Here is a 23829-nt window from a genome sequence, read left to right as displayed (position 1 = left end):
TTTCGCCCAAGGCGCGATGTCGTTGGTTCAGTTGGCCAAGACGCGGTGCGAGACGATCGGCAAGCTCTAAGTCACCATGTTCAAAAGGATGGCTGTAATCATGACGCGGAAGGAAGGAAAGGATGGATGGGTTGAAGCCGTGTGATGCCGTGGTGTGTTGCGCAATGAGAAGCCGAGGATTGGAAATCGGAAAGGTTGACTGACTGACCCCACTTGCCCTTGGCTTTTGACCTTGGCCTTGACCCGTCAATCGTGCATGCGACATCGGGGAGGGTGGGGCAGGCGAGGTGTGGGTCCCGGGACAGCCTGGTTGTCCCAGCTTCAGCAAACAGAAGATCCCGAGATCCCGGCGTCATTCATTATTCACTCCATCCAGAACCAACTACGGCAGAAGAAGAAAGAAGAGAAAAGACGAGACAAGACAAAAAGAAAAACAGGCAAAAAAAAAAAGAAAAGAAAGGGTCCAGGATAAACAAGAAGCAGGAGCCCACTGTACAAAAAAAGAAAAAACGCTCATCTGTCCCGGATGCCCATGGTACATACAAGTCCTCCCCAACACCGCGCAAAACTCCCCATAGTTGCAATTGCATTGTCTGCCGCCTGTCCCGACCTGACCGGCATTCCTGAAATTCCTGCCATCGCATGCCCCACGGATGAAAAATAAAGTAGAATCAAACAAAACAAAACAAAAACCGCGGCTCAGTGATTTCCCCTAGATTAACGACGTTGTCGGTGCATCCAAACCTTGCTTCCCCCCCCCCACGCAAGAGCTTCACACCGCAGCAGCGTGCGGCTTCTTGGCGGCGCTGCTTCCGCCCTTGACGCCGTTGGTTCTCGCCCCGTCCTTGGATGCCGCCCGTCCGGGGACATGGACGTCCGCCGTGCCTTCGAGGATGGCCTTGCGCCGCCCGTGCCAGTCGACTTCGCTCTGGATGACCTGCGACAAGAGCACCTCCTTCTCCAGCCACTCCTGGTAGTACAGCTCCTCCCATTCCTTGCACTCCTTCTGGAGGGCCTCGCCGACCTCGTCGGCCCACTTGGACTCCCAGTAGCATTTCCGGTACAGCTTGTCCACCGGGAAGGACAGCTCTTCCGACGTGAACATGTCGCCCGGCAGCGCGGTGAACAGGTCGGAGGCGCCGGAGTCGCCGTTGGCCCCGTCTCCGGATTCATCGTCAGCGCCGCCGCCGCCGTGCGACTGGGGGGTCTTGATGATGATTTTCAGTTTGTTGGATTTGCCCGTTGGGCCGGACTGCATGGATTTGGGCACGGGGTCCGAGGGGCGCAGGGCCTCCGTTTCGTGAACTGTGCGCATGTGCTTGGCCAAGGCGTCGGATCTCGTAAAGGAGCGATCACACTCTGTCCACGTCCGCGTCAGCACACGGGAATCAAGACGAACAAGGATAAAGACGCGAGAAGAAAGAGGAGGAGGAGGAGGAGCTGCAAAGCCCCAGAATGCAATCAATGGGGGGAAACACGGAAGAAAAAGAAAAAAAAAGAAACAGAAAACAGAAAAAAGCGCAGCTCAGAGGAACACCAAACATTGCGTCCGTCCCCAGGGCCAATGACGGCGTTCTTACCCGGAAGGTAGCAGTAGAAAGGCTTTTCCCTCGTGTGGCTGCGCATATGAGCCTTGAGCGCATACCCGCTCGCGTGCGGCAAGCCCTTCCTGTTGCACGTCTTCCACTCGCACGTGTACTTCTTCTGCCGGCTCTCAATGTGCGAGTTGTGAATGTGCTCGACCAGCTTGTCCATGTCGCCCTGGTCGCCCGCGGGGCACCCGTCCCAGTCGCACACCGTGACCTGGTCCTGAAAGTCCTCCTCGTCCAGCCTCGCGTTGAGAGGCGAGCTGGGGATGTCGCCCGACGTGTCCGACGACACGTCCGACATGCCCTCGAGGGTGTCGGGCTCGGGCTCGGGCTCGGGCTCGGCTTCATGCTCCGCCTCGGGGACGACCGCCGAGGATGTGCTCGACTGCGCGTCGACTCTCTGTCGCTTGCACGGGCGGAGCGAGCCGTCTGCCGCCTCCTCGTCGTGCATGTCTTCCTCGTAGCCGTCGGACCCGGATCCCATGGACGACAGGGGCGAGTCGGGCGGCGAGTATCGTCGGGCCATGGCTGTCGCACGTCGCGGGCGCGGACTTTGTGCGCGCGCGTGAGGATGATGATGATGGTGATGATGATGAAAGCTGCCGGGCAGAGGAAATGCGCGTCTTTATTATTTCTTGGCCGCGTGGCATCCAGGTCGGATGGGTAGGGGAGTCGGGACAGCCCCGTTAGCTGCGGAAAATTTCAATGACAGGAAGTAGAGCGAGATTGAAAACGCTGGCAAGCCTCCGCGGTAGAGGAAGGCGTCAGGAGGCAGAGGGGCCGTGATAAGAAGTCAAAGTTGGCTTTGGTCCTCTCCAACCAGAACTTCCCGGGGGGGAAGACGTTAGGTAGTAAATAGGACAGTGCGGCAGATCAGAAAGGCTGCTTGGACCTGGAGCTGATAGCTGATTTGGGCTACCATGGGACCACTACTGTGGCGCTATTGCCCAGTCTCTACAGTCTGTTGTCAACAACGCCGGACTGTGCCAGGGTCGACGCTTGGATGAGCCCACGTTGGCAGCAGTTCCATTCTAGACACCAGGGCCTCGTATTTATCATCAACAGGTAATCAAGTCAGCATCGCAAGGCAATCAGAATCGTAGAAAGTGTATCTAGTAGGCATGCCTTCGTATTGCGTCCGCTTTTAAATTCTCTTGCTTTCCAAGAAAAAAAAGAAAAAGAAGCCGCCTTTACATAACAGAAGCCTCGTCTTCCTCACTTCCTGGGCGTATACCGTCGCGCACAAGCACGTCGGTTTTTTTTTGTTTTTTTTTCTGACAAAGGAAAAGAGTGAGGAGCAAGAATTCATTGTGACGCTTCTGACGTGGAGTGATTTACGATTTAAAGACGTTTAAAAAACAGGACAACTTTTACTTTCTGGCGCCAAAATCTCTCTAAGCATGTCCGTTGGCACCAATCACTTGCCGTCTTTTCTTGACAGCATCCGCAAGCAGGTCGAGCACCGATTCGGTGTCTTTCCAGTTAATGCAGGCGTCGGTGATGCTGACTCCATGCTTGAGACCAGACTTGCCCTCCGCAGGGACCTTTTGATTGCCTGCAAACATGTCAGCAAAGGTCAACATGGTCGTCCACGCTAGGGTCCCCAAGGTCCTTCTTTTTGACTACACGGAAAGAAGAGAGAGAAAGACGCGAGAACACTAACCTTCATCAATGTTGCTTTCAATCATGACACCCATGATGCCAGTCTCACCATTGGCGATCTGTTCCGCAACATTGGCGGCAACCTTGGGTTGGTTCTTGTGATCCTTGAGCGAATTGCCATGACTGCAGTCGACCATGAGTCTCTGGCGAACACCCTTCTTGTGCAAAGCCGCCTTGGCCTCGGCGATGCTAGCAGCGTCGTAGTTGGTGCCTTTGGTACCGCCGCGTAGGATGACGAAACAGTCCTCGTTGCCAGTGGTGCCGACAATGGCCACGACACCAGGTTTGGTGACGGACAAGAAATGGTGGGGGTGCTTGACGGCACCAATGGCATCGATGGCAACGCCGAGAGAGCCGTCAGTACCGTTCTTGAAACCAACGGGGAAGCTGAGGCCGCTGGCCAGCTCGCGATGCAGCTGACTCTCGGTGGTTCTAGCACCAATGGCACCGACGGAGAGCAAGTCGGCGAGAAACTGAGGGGATATGGTGTCGAGCATCTCGCTGGCTATAGGCATACCCTTGCTGGTCAAATCCACAAAGAGCTGACGGGCCAGCCGCAGGCCCTTGTTGATCTTGAAGCTACCGTCGATGTCGGGGTCGTTGATCAGGCCTTTCCAGCCAACTGTAGTACGAGGTTTTTCGAGGTAGGAGCGCATGACAATAAGGAGCTCGTCCTTGTGCTTCTCGCGGGCCTTGAGGAGGAGGTCGCAGTAGGCGAGAGCGGCATCGGGGTCATGGATGGAGCAGGGACCGACTACGACAAGGAGACGCTTCCGGTCATCCGTGTCGTTTACTACCGCGACGACTTGCTCTCTCGATTCGATGACGGTGCTTTTGGACTCGGTTGTCTGAGGAATCTCATGTTGGAGCAAATCAGGAGGAGTGAGCGGGTTGTAGCCACGGACTGATTTCAAGACGAGAGGGGTATTTTCAAGTCAGTTGTTTGTTGCGCGCGCCATGGGAAGAAGAAGAAAGTAAATTGGCGGTTGTGGTACTTCAGGAAAAGGCGGGACAACGGATAAACATACTTCGCCAGTCTTCAGAGTCAGCCTTGTTGCCGACGTTTTTGTTCTGGATGTAAAAGTTCTGAAATTCGACTTGGTTGTGAGTCACCCCACCGTCAAACAGTGACAAACCAAAGGTTCCATCGGGGGTCCTGCACATACCGACATTGTGAGAGCTTGCGACCTTGAGGCTCCGGGGTCAAGGAATCGCGGGGTGAGCAAGAGTAAGGCGGGGGTAAAACTAGGAGCGGAAAGACGGCATGGGCAGCCCGATGTTTTATGTAACAATAGCAAGGAAGCTTAAAAGGCTGGGGGGGGGGGGGGGGGGGCAGTCAGTTGGGTGTTGGAAGAAACTGGCGGGATTGATTTCGATTTTTATCATTTTGCAACAGGATAAATCGGGTCTCCATGGCGGTCACCCAAACTGGGGCGCCGGAGTCGGCAGTTGCTGGTCTGACAGTACAGTCTCGACTAGAGACTCTGACTGCTTGCATAACATACATAGCCAACCAACCCGCTTTGCTTGTCAAGCAAGTCGCAGCGTTCCGGGGGGCGGGGAAGGGGCCTTGTTTCGGGATGAGAAACCGCACATCAGAACGGGCGGGTTTTAATTATTGCCACGATAAAACGACTGGTAGATAACATCACCAATGTTATGATATAATAAAAAAAAAATAGAGAGAGAGAGATAAAGAGAGAGAGAGAGAGAGAGGTCGTTGCCCTCCTTCCATGAACCAAATGGTGAAACAAACCATGAGTAGGAGGTTCGGGTCGAGGGCACCTGCCTGCACGGAAGGAAGCGGCAGCCAACCAAAATCCACCAATTGGCAACCTCTGACGGATGTCTGGCAGGTGCTCCGAAGATTCGTAGCTCGTGGTCCAAGGCATGCTTATGCACGCCCTTTCCACGCCCTTTCCACGCCCTTTCCACGCCCTTTCCACGCCCTTTCCACGCCCTCACGACGCCCTCGCGGCATTGACAGCAGCAGCACATTGACCGCAGGGCATTGGAGGCAGCGGCATTATCTACCTGCCATCATCGCCACCACATACATGCCGGGATATCCACGCCAGGACCCCCATTTTTGCCGGCCAAATCCCATATCGCAAGCATCTGCGCTCCAGCATGATTGACCGTTGACCCTGCTTAGAGGCGGCCTCACCGCTCGTTTTCCTCTCCTCTCTCCTCAGCAGCTCCGTTTCGCCTGCCGCTATCCTGGGCGCCATGTCCGAGGTTGATGTGAATTTCAAATGAATTTCAAACGGGCCCCTAAGCCCTCCTTCCAATCCCCATGGCGCATGCATGGTTAGACAATACATCAGGGGCCGTGGCTCTCTCAAACTCTCATGTACATAGAGAAAGCGAGCCCCCATCATCGATCCCTGTCTAGTTTGCTTCAAGGCTGTGCGGATAATTCATCTCCGCAGAAGCGATTGATATGCTCGTTCCATGTACCACCCCCATTCCAGGGTCACGTTGCGTACGACGATGTACATGTCTCGTACGACGTGTATAATAACCTGCTGAGAAGCATAGACAGACTGGAGCGAGGCAAGGATTGAGCAGGAAACAAGTACGGGGTTGAAACAGAAGCGAAAAGCTTAAGCTATAAACTCATCGCCAATGAGCTCTTCCCACGGGCGGCCCTCTGTCCACACTCGCTCCAGCAGCAGCCGGGCGTGATACACCTGAAGCAATACCTGGGTCAGCAACGTCTGCTCTCCAGGTATTGGCAGAATTTTCCTTCTTTTCCGGTCAGATGCACTTGCCTGTTTCATGCCGCTCCTCTCAGCACTCTCGAGCCTGGAGAGGAGCCTTCTCCGTTGGTCCTTGTCAGCTGCTTCGCAACCCGCGGTGAAAATCGGGAATAGGCAGCGTATTTCGGCGGCGGTGCCCGTCCGCAGCTTCTCCAGGCAAATCAAAATCTTCCGCACGTGGAGCTGGACGTCGGCATCGTTTGTTGGCTTCCCGAGCACTCTGCGGCGTAGCTGAATCAGGCCAGCCCAGTGGAATGCTTCGTTAATGGTGGCCATCTCTTTCACGTCTCGCACGTGCATGTTGCCGGCGCGCCCATGCGAGCAAGGTCGGGCAGTCTGAGCGAGACTCTTTATCATGTTTTGCTCCAGCACTAGCGCTTGCTCGGCGGTGGACGACGTAGGAGACCATCCAAGCCATAGTCGATCATCGAGCCCGAACCGCTCCCGATCACATTGCCTTGACAAGTCATTCACTCTCCCGAGCAGCCCAACACACCTCATGGATAGTCCCGTCATGCAGCCTAAATTGTCCAACTCCTCGCCAAGTCGACTTGGAACGACGGAAAAGGCAGAACAAGGCAGAAGCTCAGACGCGGAAGACACGGAATCCACCATCGGGCTAGCCATGAGACTGCCCATGATGCCCACGTACCCGAGCCAGCTTTGCATGAATCGAAATCCTTCTTCTTCTTCTTCTCCTCCTTCTCCTTCTGCGATACCGCTCACCCTTTTAACCGACATGCGTTCCAGTCGCTTGGCAAGTAGACTTCTGGCGTGAGTGATGTGTCCGCGCCACGATATTCCGTGTCCAAACGCTCCCGGAGACATAATCTCCAGTGCCACGAGTATGACTGCCATTGCTAGCGTGGTATTCGAGACCGGCGTCCATTCTCTCACCAGAGACTCTCTCAAGGCCGGAAAGATGGACTGTGCCCATTCTGCCATGCGCATTCGAGGCGGCGAGGTTTGCAAAAGTTGTGAGCGATGGCAAGCTTCGAATGTCAGTGGCGATACGTCATTGCCCAATTCGCAGGACGGTCAAGGCACTCATACCGGAGTAGGCGAGAAGCAAGCTCATAAGAGCATCGTTCTCAAGAGCCATGGCGGCTACTCGTGTTGTAACCGGGTTCGTGTCCTCAGTGTGATACGGTACTAATACTTTATGAAACCAGGAGTTAGCGATTCCGCCGGACTTGGCCTTCAATTCTGGTCTCCTACCTTGTGCGCTGTGATTCAAAAAGTGATGCTAAGGGGGCTTAGGTTAGTTGCATGCGTACGCGGTTCAAGTAAGCCAGCGTTCCTACCAAGTACTAGTTTTCTTCCGAGTCAGTCGCGCGCGTCTGTTCATTCTTCTACTTTATCCAAAGAAAGCCTAAGCTGTTATGCAAACTCACCAGTAAGTTTGTTCTATTTCGCTTGACGCTGAAACACGTTCTTGATGTCAATTTTCGTCCCTCGGCTGGATGAAGCATGGTGTAACATTTGCTCACATGTCCGGGAGAGGCTCAAAAGCCCAGGGTATGATGACTGGCACCATGTTGTCATAGTAGCTACCATTGATTGCGCCGTTGGTACCGCGCTTTCGTCGTGCTTTGGCACCTTGTGCGAAATCTAGGATGCCGTGGCCAGATCTGTGCGCTGCAAGGGGCTGCAGCACTGCGCGGTTTTCATTGTTTCTAAGCACATCCTCATCCGCTACCCCTTGATCATATCCATAGAACGCCCCGCTTCCAAGAGGGTGAATTTCCGAGTAACTCGGTGACTCCTGAAGGCTAAACGGTCCTGAATCATCCCACAAACAACCAGGTGGAATAAACAAGTCTTCAGACTCGCCATTGCCTGACGACGACCAAGAGTCAGGAGATCCCGATGAGTGTAATTCGGTCCAGTTTCGGCAATGAGCAACGTCATCGCTCGGCGATGAAGCCGCAGGAGTAAGCGGAGCGTCAAAAAGATCACGGCATGGCAACAAAGCAACAGATGAGCTGGGTCCTTGTTTCTGCTTGTAGAGTGCCAAGGACGGATTTGGTCCAGGTTCGAGCTGTTCCAGCTGCGCCAGAGACCTGGTCCTTTTCCGCTGGCTCGAGACTGGGGAATCCATTCCAGAGCCACTTCGGGAAGAGCTCGCAGTGGAACAGCTTTGAGAGTCTGCTAAACGTCTCTTTACAATATGGGCTTCTGGATTTGCGGTGGCGCTCAGAAGCTGCTGAGACTCATCAATGAAAATCAAGTTGCTTCTGGTTAAAACTGTTGGTTGGCCTGAACAAATAGCATTTGAAACTACCGAGACCAGGTCGGTGGACGCATCTTGCTTCTGGCCATCGTCGACAGGTTCGATAATATCCAAGTCGAGCCGTTGTTCAAGGGGAACACCCAAGACCTGGATTTGTTCCATGGAGAAGCCGTGGTGGTGCCATCGAATGCAATTATCCTTGGGCACTGGACCGTCTTCTTCGTCTTCATCGACGACGGATCGCTTCGTGCGTCGACCTTGCCAGTTCAGCCGAACACTGTAGTCGCAGACTTCACCCGTCTTCAGGCAGCTTTGTATTTTGAAAAAAGGGTCGTGTTAACACATGCTCAAGCACGATACATGTAGATGATAATGACCTGGTCAAGCCCATCAACTTGGGGGAAGAAGGCGGGGATAAAAATGGCATCATCCTTCATGAACTCACTTTCTACAAGCAGGATGTTCTTCTCCACATTTAACCTTGCGGCCTTTACACGGCCTTGATAGATGTCAGACGAAATACATCGACACAGCCTGCAGCGTGCATTCACACACACACATATATATATGTATGACTTACCAGCATCCTTTGCGACTCCGTCTCTTGGGTTCCGGCGCGCCTGGGATTTTCGGGCGCGGCATGGTTTGAATTACACCGCATTCCAAGGGGCGAGTTAGCAGTAGAAGAAGTGAAACTTGACACAATCGACGCTTGAGAGGGAGGAGGGTAGGACTCATATAGCACACGTAATAGCCTCAACTGGCAAAGGACCAGATCAAGAATACCGAGTGCTCTGAACGACGCCCGCGCCATGGAGCGACCCGCAGTCAGCCGTATGCACGTTAGGAAACGGACGCTCTAAATTAGACAACGCCTTGTTTGTTGTCAACTTGATTTGCTCCCACGGCTGGCAAGGCTTTTCTTTTCCTTGGCTTTTTCCGGGGTCATTAACTGGGGCAAAAAGAAAATGAAGCAAAGAAAAAAACAGTTCAAGCGCAAGCTAAGGACAAGGCTACTGTTCGCAGCCGGGGGAAAAAAATAGAAAAAAAAAAAAAAAAAAAAAAAAAAACACAAAAAAAAGCTGCAAGGGACACGGAGGCCAATTGGATTGATAAAGAGGTCAGACGCGTTTATTTGATCTACATTATGTCGATATTGAGAATCTTGACATCCTCTTCGGGTTTCTCTTTGTAGGTCCTAATGCTCTCAATTTTTCGGATAACATCAAAGCCTTGGGTCGCTCGTCCAAAGATGGTATGCTTGCCATCAAGCCAGGGCTGTCAATGGTTAGCGCAAACTGACAAGGGTCTCGAGTCTTGGGGGAGGGGTGGACGGGTGACACAACCACCTACCGTCTTCTCCGTAGTGATGAAGAACTGGCTCCCGTTCGTGTTGGGCCCAGCATTGGCCATGCTCACAGTGAAGGGCTTGTCGTGCTTCAGGCTGCTAAATTCGTCTTCAAATTCCTTGCCCCAGATACTCTCTCCACCCGTGCCGTCGCCCAGGGGATCACCTCCCTGGATCATGAATTTTTTGATCACCCTGTGGAAAATCGTGTTGTTGTAATAGCCGTTCTTTGCGTGCGTCACAAAGTTCTCCACCGTTTTCGGCGCCGCGTCGGGAAAGAGGCGTATGTGGATGTCGCCAAAATTGGTATGCAGCACCGCAGCACTCCCTGTCGCCGTGGCTGTAGCATTGCCCTCCTTCTTATTGCCCAACATGGTTGGTCGCTCGTTCTGAATGTCTCTGGTCGACTTGGACACATCCTCTTCATTTGTAAACATGTAAAAACGACCTTTGCCGACCCCGGTGGCGATGATGATCGGGTCTCGGGTTTCCGCTTCCTGCAACAGCGGGTTACTCGATGCGCCCATTTCCACCGAGACTATGCCCTTCTTTTGCGGCTGGCCCTGGTAGATTCCCAGGTTGACGGCTCGGAAATTCTCATCTCTGCCATACACCTTGACCACTTGATTCGTGTATGTGTTGAGGACTTTGATGCCTAGCATAGACCCGTAGATGATGAAATGGCCCGACTCGTCGAAAATGATGTTGGATCTGCATCGCAGCATCTGGGAATCAACCTCGCGCTCCTGAGCGAGCCTCCTGCCGAATTCGACGCTGTCTAGTTTGTGAGAAGCAGTGCCAGTCTGTTGCATATCTTCGTTGGCTTGCAAAGATTCGTCGTAGGTACGGTGCAGTTTGCCAGAAGCAAAGTCGAATATTCGTATCTTGCGGTCTGGGAACGAGAATGAGGCAAAAGTGTTGCCGTCCGGTGACATGGTCAGACATGTGGGCGTCGACTTGGCCTTCTTGAAATCGAACAGGTTGGTCGAGCTTTTGTACTGAAAGACGTTGTCCGGCTTTTCGTAATTCCCACTCGGGCGCCAGTACTCCACCATGCCGCTCTCATCAATGGAGACGACGCAGTCGTAGGAGTCGTTGAACTCCATCAAGTGCACCGGGCTTCGGTGCAGGCCTTTGATGGTGTGAATCGGAAGCTCTTTCTCGCCACGGCCGTCGTAGATGTGTATCAAGGGCGCCGAGTCTTCTGACAGGGCGAGTAGTGGAATGGAGGCGCCTCTCTGATGCACCCAGCAAACACTTTTCGGGACATGGCTCAGTGACAGCACGGAGAGCAAGTCGAATGTGACAACGTCGAAGATCTTTACTGTCTCGTCCATGCCAGCGGTAGCGAAACTTCGGCCATCCTTGCTTACCGACACAGATCTGATCTCGCCGCTGTGAGCTTTGAATTCCTTGACAAACTCGATGCCCTGCGCAATCTTCTTCCAGAATTTGACAACACCATCAACGGACACCGTGATGAGGAAGTCGGTCAACGGCGTCCATGTCACGAAGAGCAGCTGCTCTTTGTGCATAAGCGACCTTGAATAGCGAGCAGACTTGGGAAGAGCGGCAATGTATAGCTTCTCGTAGGGTAGGACGCGACGCTTCTTCTTTCGTGGCTCGGACGGGAGTCGAGGTCCCATGTCATCATCCGACGAGGAATCTATAATTGCGTCAGCTCGATAGGGAACCGTGGCCCGGGAAGAAAACGGCACGTGAAGCGAACCTGATGCATCTTGCTGCGCGAACTCGGTGTGGCTTCGTTTTTGCGAGTTGTCATTGTCGGCATCGATCATTTCCACGGCGCGACAAGATCTCGAGATCTTGGCGGATCTATCTACCTAGGTATATACACAGGTGTAAGGGAGAGAGGACAACGGATAGGGCGGTATCGGCGACCTCTGGTGTAACTCGAGACGGATATGGATATGGTCGCGACGGTGAACGGCGGTTGCTGGTTTCGATGGGATGGGCGTGCAAAGCAAGCTGGTGGATTCAGTAATCAATTTCAAGCTTGAACTTGAGCATCAGTTGATCTTGTTTACGCCTGGTGGAGTCCGGACCGTCGATTGGAGGGAGACAGGCAACCTCCACCCCACTATTTCCTATTTCCCAGCTGCACAGCCCTTTACACCAGACGTTAGCGTTCATAGAGGCTTTCCATCGTGTAAGCCTCGGCGTTCTCGTTTCTGTTAGCTACCTCCTAGCTTAGGTACCTGCCTCGTACCTAAGGTACCTGTGAGGAAGCACTTTTCGTCCGTTTAGCAGTAGAGAGATGTAGTTTTATCTAGCACGTGTGTACTGTACTTGATTCCAGGCGCATACCGAGGCCCCCTCTCCGTTTTGAATTCCTTCATCCCCCCTCCCCTGCCCCCCCTGCCCTGATCTTCACAACAGCGACATAGCGATTTGTGGTTTTTCTCCGACTCAGGGACCAGGGCTATTCTCGCGCCATCAGACTCGCTCGTTGGCTTCTCACTTGGGCAACCTACTTCACTCCTCAGTGCTCGTCCGCAATGGCGCAGCATCGCCTCCAGTGCCTGGCTTCCCCTTCACCCTCCTTCTCTCTCCTTGTCCATCTGCTGGGAGCCGTGTCTCTGGCCAAGACCTTCCAGTTCCTCTTCGAATGGGATACTCCCTTCGCCGACTCACATGGATGGTATTTCCAGTTTCTCACCATCATTGGTTTGACGCTGTCGTTGTCAGTCTTCGTCCTGGCTGCCGTGGCAGACGTGACTGGGAGCTCGGCGCTCTTCCGGATAAAGAACCTGATCTCCGTCATTGCCACTCCTCTCGAGGTTCTTATTTCGACATTGTATTGGGGCATCTGCGCTATCGATACCTCCTTAATTGTTCAGCCTGGATTTGAGTTGGAAACCTGGGTTGACATCGGCTTCCATCTTGCGCCAGCTTTGTTCTTGACTCTGGATCTGATCCTATTTAGTCCACCATGGACAATCTCGGCATATGGAATGATGTCGCTGAGCACAGCGTTTTCGTTTGCCTACTGGTATTGGGTGGAAGCTTGCTTCAGCAAGAATGGCCGGTAAGTGTTGCATAACCATTGCCGAACATTTCTCGACTTAGGGCGACGAGCAAGATAAAGTCGAGGGGACCAGATGTTCTGTTTCCCGATCCAGTGCTCATCATCCTCACTAGGTACCCCTATCCCATGTTTGAACTTCTGACCACCACTCAGCGAGCTTTACTCTTCACAGTTTCGGCTGGTCTCGTAACAGCCTTTTCTGGCGTCTTGAAATGGACGTATGGCATTGTCAACGGGTATGAACAAGCTCAAAGGGAAGCTCACAAACCTCTCAAAAAGTTTCAATGAGCCAAGATGTACATTGGGACATGGTACCAGACAGAGGCGGAAAAATTGCGGTGGCGGGAAGGTGTATGATTGTGATCTTGAGGCCAACGCAAGTCCGTCTGATACAACGATCAACATGTGTAATATATTACTGTAAAGAAAACTTGAGTATCATTGATTGACATAGTTTGTGAGTCAAGTGTAAACTTGTCTCCGTGATTTTACACAGGATAAGATGCACACATACAACATGATAACTTGTCCACGGGGCAAATGTATTGACGGCACAGATTGGCTTCTATATCGCCCAGATACGAAGTCTTCCTGAAAAGATACCGCTTGATGTCTTCGGTCGATTTGGCTCCCGGGAAACCCATAGTTGGATCAGCGTCAGCCAGTAGACGGGCAATAACAGCCTCTGCAGTGTCTGCACTGGCCCGCCCGGTTCATCCCCGAGTCGATCAGGACGGTAAATTTGCTGCCAACAGCACGGGCGTGCATGATTCCAGGCAAAAAATCGTGTGTTCTGACGGAGAAATGTAGCTGTCTGGCTCCGTGAGGGCTCACAACGATTCCCTCTCTCCAGACGACTTGTGCCGTGGAAGGCGTTGCTGCCAAGCTATTTGGGTTGGTGGTAACCATGGTTAGAAGATAGTGCGCGTAATGATTCTCTTTTCGAGTATGGCTCCGAGATGCCATGCGTTCGGCACCGGCTCGTCATGACGGTTTCTTGTCATGTTGTTGGCAATTTAACGCGGGTGCCCGCTCTGAACGAATGCGAAGATTTAATTGACGTACTCAAGCAAGCTCGAGAAAAAGGAGGCCAGGGATGGGGAGAGGGAGAAACAGGCGTATATGGGCCACTTATTAGCTCACCCAAGACTGTCTCCAGTGTTGCATTGCATCAATAGCTCCTCCTATCGATACCTCCTATCAATCATCGTCGGCAAGAGGGGGAGGGCAGGGCAGGGCAGGTGCCTCCCGTCTGTGTCGACAGGCTATGGCCGGCCTGGAATAAATCAATGCTGCGAGTCTCGAATTAATTACCAACATGGCGATTTGATCCATGACAAAACTCCCAGTCGGCGGCCGCAAAGCATCAAATATGAAGACGCATGCATGGATGGATAGTCCTGCGAAAACCTCATTGCACGCAAGGTTCCAGGTCAACTGGCTCTCGTCCCTCTCAAAGCAAAAGCCCCAAGCGCCCCGACACCAAACGATCAGCTAGCATCCTCCCGATGCCCCTCAACAACTCGCAGAACAGACTCGAAACTCGTGACAGGCCATTTTTATTTCAACCCCGCAGCAATTTTCGCTGGTCCGGGGCTTCGGCTTCTCGAATCTTGACAATCTCTCAACCCTCAGCCATGGACATTGACGACATCCTTCGCCAAGTCGACCCCGCGACTCATGCATCGCAACCCGGTACACGCGACCTTCAGGCCATGACGCGTCGGTGGGTGGCAGAACGATCGGCCCCAGAGCTCTTGAAGTGAGTACTCCTTCGCCACGGGGTTTGCCAACCTCTCACTGCCTCCCCTGGCTCGGCAGAATAACGCCAAAAAAAAACCCCCCCCAAGAGAAAGAGGGTCTCTAACGCGAAAGCCAATGCGCGTAGATGGCCATCCGACGGCCTCTTTGAAAGAGTCAATGACTGCATCAAGGCCCAAATCGAAAAAGTCGAGGAGCTGACTGGCGACATGGACCCAAAAACCAACTTTTCTCTCATTGTCATCCAAACAGAGTTGGAAAGATACAAGTTCCTACTGAGAAGCTATTTGAGAGTACGCATTGCAAAGGTAAGAACGATGCCAGTCCAGACAAGCAAAACGAGTGCACGGTATTGCTCGTCGCTAGCAAACACAATACCCACCGCACAGAGATAGAGGAAGAGGAAAGCGTGTACTGTGACAACAACTCTGGTGCTAAACACGGAAAGCAATGTCTAGATTGACAAACACACACTGCACTATCTGTCCACGCAAGAACTACGAGATAGACTGTCGACCTCGGAGCTCGCGTACGCAACGAGGCACCAAGCGCTACTTCATAACCACTACCTCTCTTCATTTCTGGTGTCGTTTCCGCAACCGCTGCAGAATCTGAACGACACAGCCGGCAACATTAGCATGATTGACACCCCGAACTTGGACGCCGCCGTGTTTATTCGCATGCTCAAGGATAAAGATGTCTATGGGCAGGGAACAGATGCAGACGTTACCTTGCCGGCTGTGGAGGGAGATGTCCTGATTCTGAGGTGGTCCAGTGCAAAAGCGTTGGTGGAAAACCAGGATGCTGAGCTGGTGTGAACTGACAGCCCGAATACGCGAATACACCACACGCGTGAGACAAGAGCTCCGCCACACGTCGAAACGTTCATCTGCAGGGGGTGTCAGAGAAGGAAGAGCAAGTCCCCTGCAAGGTCGTACGTAATATGCGCAAACTTGAGGACAATGGAGGGAGAAAAATCAAGCAAGGGTCTAGCCAGCGCGGCAACGATCATGTGGTAACCGTCATTATGCGAGGACGCGCTGCATGAGTGAGTGAATGGGATCGAACTGTTGAGCGAGCAACGGCTCCAAGGCAACAATACACACACACACACAAAAGACAGTGGGCCAAAGTATGTTTTCAACCCGGATTTCAGGATAGGAAAAGCTACAAGTATAGGAAACTTGGACACGTCAACATTTGCAGCGAGATTTGGCAAATCTCAAAAACAAAACAAAAAAAAAAATTCAAATAGAGAAAGACATACAAAGGCACCCTCCAGGAAAAGAGACGTGAAAATACAAATCATCAAACCTAACACCTTATGTGCCATAATCTAATTTTACCCGAGTCGTTTCCGACAGCCAACAGGTCGCTATCTCTCCCAAACGCTACACATGATACTTTCCCCAGGGGCGTCCGTTCCGTCGGCCAGTTCCTGTACACAGTGCAACTGGGCAGGTGCACGAGTTTCAACGCGTCCTTTCTCTCACGACTGCCAAACGCAAGCAGCTGGCCGTCGGGCGAAAAGGCAAGGACGGTGATTGGGGTGACGAGCTGCTCAAATGTCCGGGTTGGAGCTGGCCGCTCCTTGATGGCGACGACGTCTTGACTCGTTTGCTGGTCAATGAGCGCGCTTCTGTCGTAGATGTTTGTGATGCCGGAGTTGGAGCCCACGGCGACCCATCGGTCGTGTCCCAGCGCAGCGGGCCCGCCGTGGCCTCCGAGAGCAACGACGATGCCGCCCACGCAGCCGTCATCGTGCCAGATGCCGGTAAACGTCCTCGCCTCGACGCTGTACTCGCCCACCGAGCCGTCCTTTCCCAGGACGGTCATGCCGTCTCCCGTGCTCCACCACGCAAAGTCGGCGATGCCATGGCGGCTCGACAGCCTCGCGGCGGCAATCCACTGCATCGAGCTGACGCTGAGCACGTTGATGACGCCGCCCCCCTTCCTGGACGAGGCCACAATGGCCATGTACCGCCCGCAGGGGCTCAGCCTGAACCGCTCCATGCTCTTGTGCTCCAGCTGGTGCGCGGTGACACGCGCCGTCTTCTGCACCACGCCGGACGGCAGGTCCCAGTGGTGGAAGTACCTCCTTCGGCCGGCGAAGAAGATCTTGTCTCCCTGGGGGTAGAGGAACTCGGCCCGGCGCACGTCAACCTGCTTCACCTGGACAGAGGTGAGCCGCGGGTTGGGGGTGGGCTGGGCTTCCGGCGCGACGTGATGCAGGTAGAGAATCGAGGCTGTGCTCGCGGACAAGAGGACGGGGTACTCGGGGTGGAAGGAGAGGCACGCAACCGATGTCTTGTGCCGGTCGGGGATGTCGCGCGTCTTTTGGATGTCGATGACCTCGGGGCGCAGCTTGCGCTTCTTCATGGAGCCGCCCAGGCCGGCCAGTTGCTTGACGTTGCGCAGCAGCTCTTCCAGAGGTTGCGCGGACGAGTCCTCGTCGGACCCGCTGTCGGAGCCGCTGTCGGAACCGCCAGAGGAGCTGGAGCCCGCGGAGGAGCGTCGCCGTCTCTTGGCGGCGTGCGGGCGGGAGGAGGCAGCCTGCTTGGCCCACGCCGGTGCCGGATTGACTCGCAGGTACTGCTGGCGTAGTCGTCTCGAGTACTCGGTGCCACTGATCAGATCGTCCTCCACGGTGGCACGAAGTCTCCGGAGTCTCGAGTGGCTTGCCAGAGACACGACCAGTCGATCGTCGTCGCTGTCGTCCCAAACAGGGGCGTCGGCCAAGGCAGTCTCTGGCGTGGTCGTCACCGGCTTTGGCAGGATCCCACCGGCGCCAGTGTCCAGAATAAAGAGGTCGGCGTCGTCAACGTCCTCCAGGCCGCCGGCATCGACATCTTCCATTGGAAGGTCGACGTCGTCGTCCCCGCCCTCGGCAACGTGTCCATGCTTGAATAGGTTTTCTCGGAACCCTGCATTATTTCCCAAGACTAGCCGCTCGAGCTCCTCTTCGTCGGAATCCTTGTCGAAAATGCCACTCGTCTCCTTGCCGCCGATGGAGTCCTCAGACTCGGCGTCTGAAGAGAGCTCGCTTTCGGAGGCCACCTGGTGGTTTGAGCTCCAGTCATAAACTTTGTTGGCCATGTTCTTGCGAAAAAAAAAATTGACTTGGCTTCAGGCAAATGTCTGCAGGCTGTCGTGTCAGTCAGTGAGGATTGGGCACATTCACATTCAAGAGCTGGTGGGAAACCCTTTTTTTTTTTTTTTTCCCCTTCCGTTGGCCCAAACTTCCATGTCGGTCAGCCTTGCGGACTATCCCGCCAAGTGTGGAACCAAGATGCATACTTTCTATTGGCCCAACGACAACACTCCTCTGGACAAGGCTGCGCACAGACACTCTCATGACACTCGGCGACAAAGTTGCTTCTTCTGCATTTCTTTCCTCGGAATGAATCAACGATGAGCAACATCCGCTGCGTCATATCTGATATCCCGCATTCCAAGAATAGGGGCTGCATAAAAGACTTTTTCTACTACTCGCCGTGAAATTTGTCACAAATCGCCGCTGATTACACCCCCTTTGTCTTGACTGCTCTCGCCAATTCATCCTCCACCTCGGATAGCTTTGGGCTTACTGACTGCATGCTTCTCAACGTCAAGACTGCACCTTTCTGAGCCACGCCAATAAGTTTCTCCATGCTGCCGCCTTGGGACAATCCCGAAACGAGAACTCCCAGGAAGGTGTCTCCGACGCCGTTGACAGACACGACATCGTCCACTAGCTCGGCTGGAGGAAATAGCCGCATGTAGATTCCACCCACGGACGGGTGGTTCGGAGAAGCTCTTGCTAGTATGTACTCTTCTGCATCTCTGTCACGTAGGCGAGGATCGTCCCGCCCTAGTATGGTTGTGTAGAGGACTCCCTCCGGTCCTAGTTTTGCGAGGAGAGTGGGGATATAAGGCAGCAGGTTGACGCATTGCACCGGCAGTCCTGCATCCGTCAAATGTGCAGATGTAAGCCGTACAAAGCGATCTCGGGCTCCCCTCATGCCAAAGGCGTCGATTATCTCGAACCATTCCATCGAATCCAGGTGGCCGCTCTCCTTGGCCGCTTCGTACATGGAAGCTAGCTCGTGCGAATTCGGTGATGCCAGGTCGATGCTGGCATGGGGGAAAATGCCAAGCTTGGGCAGGCCCCGCTGATTTGCGAAAAGTCCCCTGGATTTCGGGACGGAGACGGGCTCGAAGGCAACCCTGGCGTTGTAGTCTTTGGCAATTTGAACCCACTCTCTGATGGATCTTGGGCTCCAGTTTCCGTCGACAACGAGCCACTTTGGCAGCGTTGTTGCCACGGTCGACCTCCATTGATTGGGAAACGCATGTTGGGCAAAGATGTCCATGTCAGCCATTGCCATGACGAGATTCCCGCTTGCGTCATTGACAGCGACGTACTGCGCCGTCCTAGAACCGGGGTGCTCTATTCTGCTTAGTACCTTGACGTAGGAGGTGTCGAGTCCAGATCGCTTCAGACTAGATATGATGCTGGATCCAGCTCTGCATATGTTTTTACAGCGTGGTCAGAAAACAGGTCGTTTCCCACAGGGCAAAAATTCATTCCGTCTTACAAATCATCGCCAACCATGCTGGAGAACTTGACTCTGGTATGACGACTTGCCAAATGAGCGGCTAGGGCGACATTATGGCCAACGCCACCGACAGACTGGGATATGGACGCAGGATTAGACGTATGAAGTTGAGGGGAGAGGTCCCCCGACGAGGGTTTTGTATAGTCGCAGCTCAGATCTACAGCAACACCGCCGGCCACTAGCAGATCTGCCTTGACATCAGGGACACTTGCCGCTTCTTCTGCGACCAGGTTCGTCACTGAAACATGGCTTCTTTCACTATCTACAATTAGAGACAAGGCATCGTCCCCTCATATGTATATAAAAGAAAAAAAAAAGCCACGAATTTCCACTTACGAGCTTGCCGGTCGAGGCTCAGACGCCAACAAGCGCGACAGCTCGACGGCAATATTGGTAGCTCTTATTATGTTGGATGTGACGAGCTCCCTGTTTGCTGAAACAACCCTGTCTCCGCACAGCTCCCGAAGCCGCTTCAGGATATAAGGCGTGTTCGCGCTTCCAGTATACCCTTGCTCAACAGCCTCCGCAAGGGCCTTTTCGATTGCTGTACGCATCTGTTCCGAAGGAACCGCAAACTCCTCGGGGATGGGGTTGGCGAACAGCAGGCCGGATTCGATACCGAGCCTCTCTTGCGCCAGGACTATGGACGCTGCTTCCCTCTCCGAGGTGACCACGGAAGGGCTCCTGATGCCGCTTTCGCGAGCCCAAAAAGCAGGGAACTCGACCTTCCCCGGTCGTCCATCTGCAAAGGTCGAGACGTGGCAGCCCTGCGTTTCGAGGTATTCCAATGTTCGAGGGATATCCAGAAAGCCCTTGCAGCCGCTGCTGACTACGGCGACGCGGGTGCGGCCCAACTCGGTCAGATCTGCGGACACGTCCATGGAGCTTTCGCCTCCTCTGTGGACGCCTCCGAGACCACCAGTACCAAACACCCGGATGCCGGCCAGCTTGGCAAGCAGCATCGTGCCTGAAATAGTTGTGCCGCCGCTCATTCTGCGATTGGCAACGCCCTTTGCAGGAGTTAGCTGGGGGTTTACGCCCTTTGGCAGAGACTTTCTCTTCTTTTTCTCTTCCTCAACCCCCTCCCCGCCGCCCTCTTCTTCCCCTCATCCCTTTCGCACCAACCCATGTTCGTCGCCTTTACTCACCATGCCGACCAGATACGCAATATCGCGTCGGGATACTTTGACAGCGCCTCCAGTCTCCACCATGCGCATCATCTCCTTGCCAGAAACACCAACGGTCGGTACGCCATCAACGACAGCGATGATGGCTGGAATACCGCCATGGCTGCGGACAAGCTCTTCATGTTCCAAGGGAAGGTTCCTTGACAAGGCGCCATGCGTGTAAATGGTGGATTCTAGAGCTACTAATGCTTTGTTGGTGGCCACGGCATCAGCAACTTCGTCTGAAATACGGAGCCAGTCTCTCAAGGCAGGCAGGCCACTAGCTGTGGCGAATCCGCGCGGGGTGCTAGAGCCCGGCAGACGTTTGCATCGACGAAGACGAGTACTTTGTGAGAGGTTGCTAGGAGAATGGGCTGAGATGGCTCCATGCAGCCCTTTCAGGTGTCGCAGGCCCGGCATTTGCCGGGTCGTCCTCGCTGCAGCGCCATACATAATACGCCAGTCCAGGACCATGATGGAGGCCGACTCGCTGATGCGGGAGAGCCGGCGTTGTGAGTTCTAGCGGACGATGAGTTGCAGCGACGGGCAACTTGGTCTTGGTTTACGGAGTGCGGAGTACGGAGTACAGAGAGAGTACTTGTCCACAAATCAGCAGAGATTGAAGCTTGAGTGGGGTCAATGGAGCCGTTGGAGCCGTCTGGTTGGAGCTGGTGGAGCTGCAGTGGTTCTTATGCACACTCCACTATTCATTCCCATTGGCATAAAAACACCCAGTGCCCAGTGCCAGCGTTTGCTCCTGTAACAGAGGAGCACGAATTGAGCAAAAGTTTGTTTGACAGGGGATTTTCATTCTAATTACTCCGTTCTCCCGTTCAGAGTACTCTGTACCTCCGCCCGCTTCTTCTCTGCTCGTCCCCCACCCCTTTTCCCTCGCGTTCATCGCATCATTTACCTCGTCGCCTGCCCATTTCTCGGCTAGCTTCTAGTTGCAGCTTTTTGCCTCGGCCGTTAGATAAGATTTCCAATTGATTACTAACCCCCCCCCCTGACATTGCGCGCGTTACAGCTAAGCCGAGGATGGCCAGTACCATGGCCGAGTCCACGTACTTATTTCCTCCGCATTCTTGAGGGGAAGCTAGAATAGCTCCACCACAATCCTCCAGATACAGCTCAAACCAGCAGCTTTTACCGCTACGCAGTATCCCTCCCATCTCTGTCCCTGCAGCCTGCCTGCTGAGGGGAACTCACTCGGCTGCCAACGACACCTCTTTCCCCTTGTACGCTGTCTACCGATGCGCCGCGCCGATGCATCACGGCTTCCTATCCCGCAAGGGTTTCTCCCTTGATGTAATCCTCAGGCTGCTTCGCAGAAGCGCCCTCAACCCCTCGCTACTCTTCCCGCTTGTCCTCCTGGCCCGATACTCCAAGAAGGGCCAGGACTGGTCCATTTTGCATCCCAAGGCGGCAAAGCGCTTGAGCGTCTTGTTTTGCTTGGCCGTCTTGCGCCGCCTGAGCGCTTGGCACTCTGATAAGACGTGTAACAACTGGGTTGACGACAAGTATGTCTGGTCCAGAGAGGTTGTGCTCGTCACAGGTGGAGCTGATGGCATTGGAGCCACCATGGTACGACGTTTTGCCGACAAGGGAATTACAGTCGTGGTATTGGATATCCAGCCCATGACTTTCAAGACCTGTACGTTGCCGACACCCTCGGAGGATTTCTCACCGCACTGAGATTTGACTTGTCCTGTTCATGTTCAATGGTCAGATGCTAACCCGTAAAACCAGCTTCGAGGGTTCATTACTATCAATGCGATGTCAGATCTCCCGAATCCGTCAATGCCGTGGCCGACAGAGTCCGAGCCGACGTCGGCCACCCGACCGTCCTGATCCACAACGCTGGGGTCGTCAGGGGCAAGACCATTCTGGAGGCCGAACCTTTTGATATCCGGTACACCTTCGATGTGAATTCCTTGGCCCACTACTGGATCACCAAGGCGTTCCTGCCCAATATGATTGCTCGAAACCACGGAATGGTTGTCACTGTGTCGTCCGTTGCTGCATGGGCAGCGCTTCCGGGTATGGTCGACTACAGTGCGTCCAAAGCTGCTGCGCTGGCTTTCCACGAGGGTCTTACAGATGAGCTCAAGTTCCGTTACAACGCCCGCAAGGTGCGAACCGTATGCGTACATCCTGCACATACTCGGACTGCCCTGTTCTCAGGCTTCAAGCAAGTCAACTCGTTCATGATGCCAGTACTGCAGCCCGACACTGTGGGCGAAGCTGTGGTGAAAAAGGTTCTTAGCGGACGCAGCGGAACCGTTGTTCTACCCGAGGCCGCCTCGGTGTTGCCATGGCTTCGAGCACTGCCGGATGGGCTCGGCATTCAAGCGAGATCCGGGGGACAAGGGTCGATGGAGAAGTGGTCAGGCAGGCAGGTCGTGTCGGACGTGGGTGCGCTATACCAAGGCAAGGACAGCCAAGAGGGCCAAACGAGTGGAAGCACCGTCCTGGTGTCAGAAGAGGTGAAAGACTGAACACGTCAGCCCAGACGGTGCGGCGGCTTTCACGTCCAACTGCGTAGGATATGGTTGGACGGCACCGCAGAATGGTCTGCCCTGAGCAGAATGCTGGCGAAAAGGCGTGTTGTCAACTTCAAGGAGGGGGGAGCGGTCTGCAACGGTTCTCTTGCTTTTCTCCTTCTTTTGCGCCGCAGTCACAGTAGTGATGTTATTTTCGTCATGTCCAAAGACACGTATGGAACAGCTTCCGTACCGAGAAAAGAAAAGTGCCATGTAATCTCATATCCCCTCCCCCGCCGCTACCTAGGTCGCTTGACCACGTGGAAAACACAGTGAGCGATACGTCGGCACGACTCATATCGGTTTCACTGACGACGACTTTTTCAGGCTGTCGTATGATTCGAACGCACGTCGCGGTTGCTGACATGCATGCCCGTGAGGGGTGGGCAACCAAAGCGCTGAGCACGGCCGAGCACCTGTTCCGTTCTTAGGGGCTCCTGGGGGCAACGAGCAGACACATGATGCGATGCACGGGGTTGGATGAACAGGCTTTCGCGGTGCAGCCGGTGAGGGTCGGCGTGGAAAATCAACCCGACGTACCAAGTGCTCCGCAGAGTCGGCATGATTCGCCAACTTGCAAGGGCCAACCACCCTGATTTCGATAAACACCAGGCCAATGGATTCGCGAAACCGCTCGCAGCCGCCAGGCATCGTGGTTTCAGCATCCCGTCTGTCTTACTGCCTGAACATAAGTCCCAGCTCCCGAGCTGCATGACGCCTTGGAAACAGAGATCTGGAGCATGTCAAGTATTGGCACCAAGGTACCTAATGTATTATCTCAGTCGGCTGAGACCTGAGCCTGGGGAAAGGTTGGGGGGGCCAAGAGGCCAGGCAGTACAGATTAGATGACATTTTGGTATTGTGCAGTTGGTAAGGTAAGGAAGCCAAGCATCAATTCCAACCTAGGTAGGTACATGTACCTACCTACCTTACCTGAGCCAACCAAGAAACAAACAAATACGGAGTACGGCACTGCCCTTTTTTTTTTTTTCCCCAAAACCTACAATCCGCGGGCCTCATCTTTTGGTCCACGGGCTTTGCGACGAGGGTGAAAAGCGAAGGAATCCGAAAGTTTGAGACGGGTGGGAGAGCCATCAGCATCCGACCGAATGTGTCAA

The 23829-nt window shown here is 54.0% G+C and overlaps 11 protein-coding genes across 11 annotated transcripts; 3 read left to right on the top strand and 8 right to left on the bottom strand.

Annotated features, from left to right (window-relative positions):
- Positions 1-772: 772 nt before the first annotated feature.
- Positions 773-2115, bottom strand: UV8b_01945 (uncharacterized protein; the record flags this gene model as incomplete). The annotated part of the gene is made up of 2 exons (XM_043139443.1): positions 773-1359; positions 1581-2115. 2 exons carry the CDS (start codon positions 2113-2115, stop codon positions 773-775), a joined length of 1122 nt encoding a protein of 373 aa, XP_042995377.1.
- An 868-nt stretch (positions 2116-2983) lies between these two features.
- Positions 2984-4423, bottom strand: UV8b_01944 (uncharacterized protein; the record flags this gene model as incomplete). Its single annotated transcript, XM_043139442.1, has 4 exons — positions 2984-3144; positions 3253-4155; positions 4280-4337; positions 4418-4423. 4 exons carry the CDS (start codon positions 4421-4423, stop codon positions 2984-2986), a joined length of 1128 nt encoding a protein of 375 aa, XP_042995376.1.
- A 1434-nt stretch (positions 4424-5857) lies between these two features.
- Positions 5858-7115, bottom strand: UV8b_01943 (uncharacterized protein; the record flags this gene model as incomplete). Its single annotated transcript, XM_043139441.1, has 3 exons — positions 5858-5944; positions 6026-7005; positions 7067-7115. The coding sequence occupies 3 exons, from the start codon at positions 7113-7115 to the stop codon at positions 5858-5860; spliced, it is 1116 nt and encodes a 371-aa protein (XP_042995375.1).
- A 384-nt stretch (positions 7116-7499) lies between these two features.
- On the bottom strand, positions 7500-8888 carry UV8b_01942 (uncharacterized protein; the record flags this gene model as incomplete). The annotated part of the gene is made up of 3 exons (XM_043139440.1): positions 7500-8536; positions 8602-8780; positions 8827-8888. 3 exons carry the CDS (start codon positions 8886-8888, stop codon positions 7500-7502), a joined length of 1278 nt encoding a protein of 425 aa, XP_042995374.1.
- A 498-nt stretch (positions 8889-9386) lies between these two features.
- On the bottom strand, positions 9387-11393 carry UV8b_01941 (uncharacterized protein; the record flags this gene model as incomplete). Its single annotated transcript, XM_043139439.1, has 3 exons — positions 9387-9524; positions 9600-11260; positions 11324-11393. 3 exons carry the CDS (start codon positions 11391-11393, stop codon positions 9387-9389), a joined length of 1869 nt encoding a protein of 622 aa, XP_042995373.1.
- Positions 11394-12113: 720 nt separating this feature from the next.
- UV8b_01940 (uncharacterized protein) lies at positions 12114-12931 on the top strand (the record flags this gene model as incomplete). Its single annotated transcript, XM_043139438.1, has 2 exons — positions 12114-12643; positions 12757-12931. The coding sequence occupies 2 exons, from the start codon at positions 12114-12116 to the stop codon at positions 12929-12931; spliced, it is 705 nt and encodes a 234-aa protein (XP_042995372.1).
- Positions 12932-14280: 1349 nt separating this feature from the next.
- UV8b_01939 (uncharacterized protein) lies at positions 14281-15222 on the top strand (the record flags this gene model as incomplete). The annotated part of the gene is made up of 3 exons (XM_043139437.1): positions 14281-14405; positions 14532-14712; positions 14863-15222. 3 exons carry the CDS (start codon positions 14281-14283, stop codon positions 15220-15222), a joined length of 666 nt encoding a protein of 221 aa, XP_042995371.1.
- A 496-nt stretch (positions 15223-15718) lies between these two features.
- On the bottom strand, positions 15719-17500 carry UV8b_01938 (uncharacterized protein; the record flags this gene model as incomplete). The annotated part of the gene is made up of 1 exon (XM_043139436.1): positions 15719-17500. One exon carries the CDS (start codon positions 17498-17500, stop codon positions 15719-15721), a length of 1782 nt encoding a protein of 593 aa, XP_042995370.1.
- Positions 17501-17925: 425 nt separating this feature from the next.
- UV8b_01937 (uncharacterized protein) lies at positions 17926-20642 on the bottom strand (the record flags this gene model as incomplete). Its single annotated transcript, XM_043139435.1, has 4 exons — positions 17926-18910; positions 18982-19260; positions 19339-20012; positions 20151-20642. 4 exons carry the CDS (start codon positions 20640-20642, stop codon positions 17926-17928), a joined length of 2430 nt encoding a protein of 809 aa, XP_042995369.1.
- A 792-nt stretch (positions 20643-21434) lies between these two features.
- On the top strand, positions 21435-22666 carry UV8b_01936 (uncharacterized protein; the record flags this gene model as incomplete). The annotated part of the gene is made up of 2 exons (XM_043139434.1): positions 21435-21822; positions 21918-22666. The coding sequence occupies 2 exons, from the start codon at positions 21435-21437 to the stop codon at positions 22664-22666; spliced, it is 1137 nt and encodes a 378-aa protein (XP_042995368.1).
- Positions 22667-23034: 368 nt separating this feature from the next.
- Positions 23035-23362, bottom strand: UV8b_01935 (uncharacterized protein; the record flags this gene model as incomplete). The annotated part of the gene is made up of 2 exons (XM_043139433.1): positions 23035-23148; positions 23252-23362. 2 exons carry the CDS (start codon positions 23360-23362, stop codon positions 23035-23037), a joined length of 225 nt encoding a protein of 74 aa, XP_042995367.1.
- Between the last annotated feature and the right edge of the window lie 467 nt (positions 23363-23829).

This window comes from Ustilaginoidea virens, chromosome 2 (assembly GCF_000687475.1).
Source record: "Ustilaginoidea virens chromosome 2, complete sequence".
Taxonomy (NCBI): Eukaryota; Fungi; Ascomycota; class Sordariomycetes; order Hypocreales; family Clavicipitaceae; genus Ustilaginoidea; species Ustilaginoidea virens.
The sequence above is the reverse complement of the archived record's forward strand: the minus strand, read 5'-3'. Positions and strand labels throughout refer to the sequence as shown.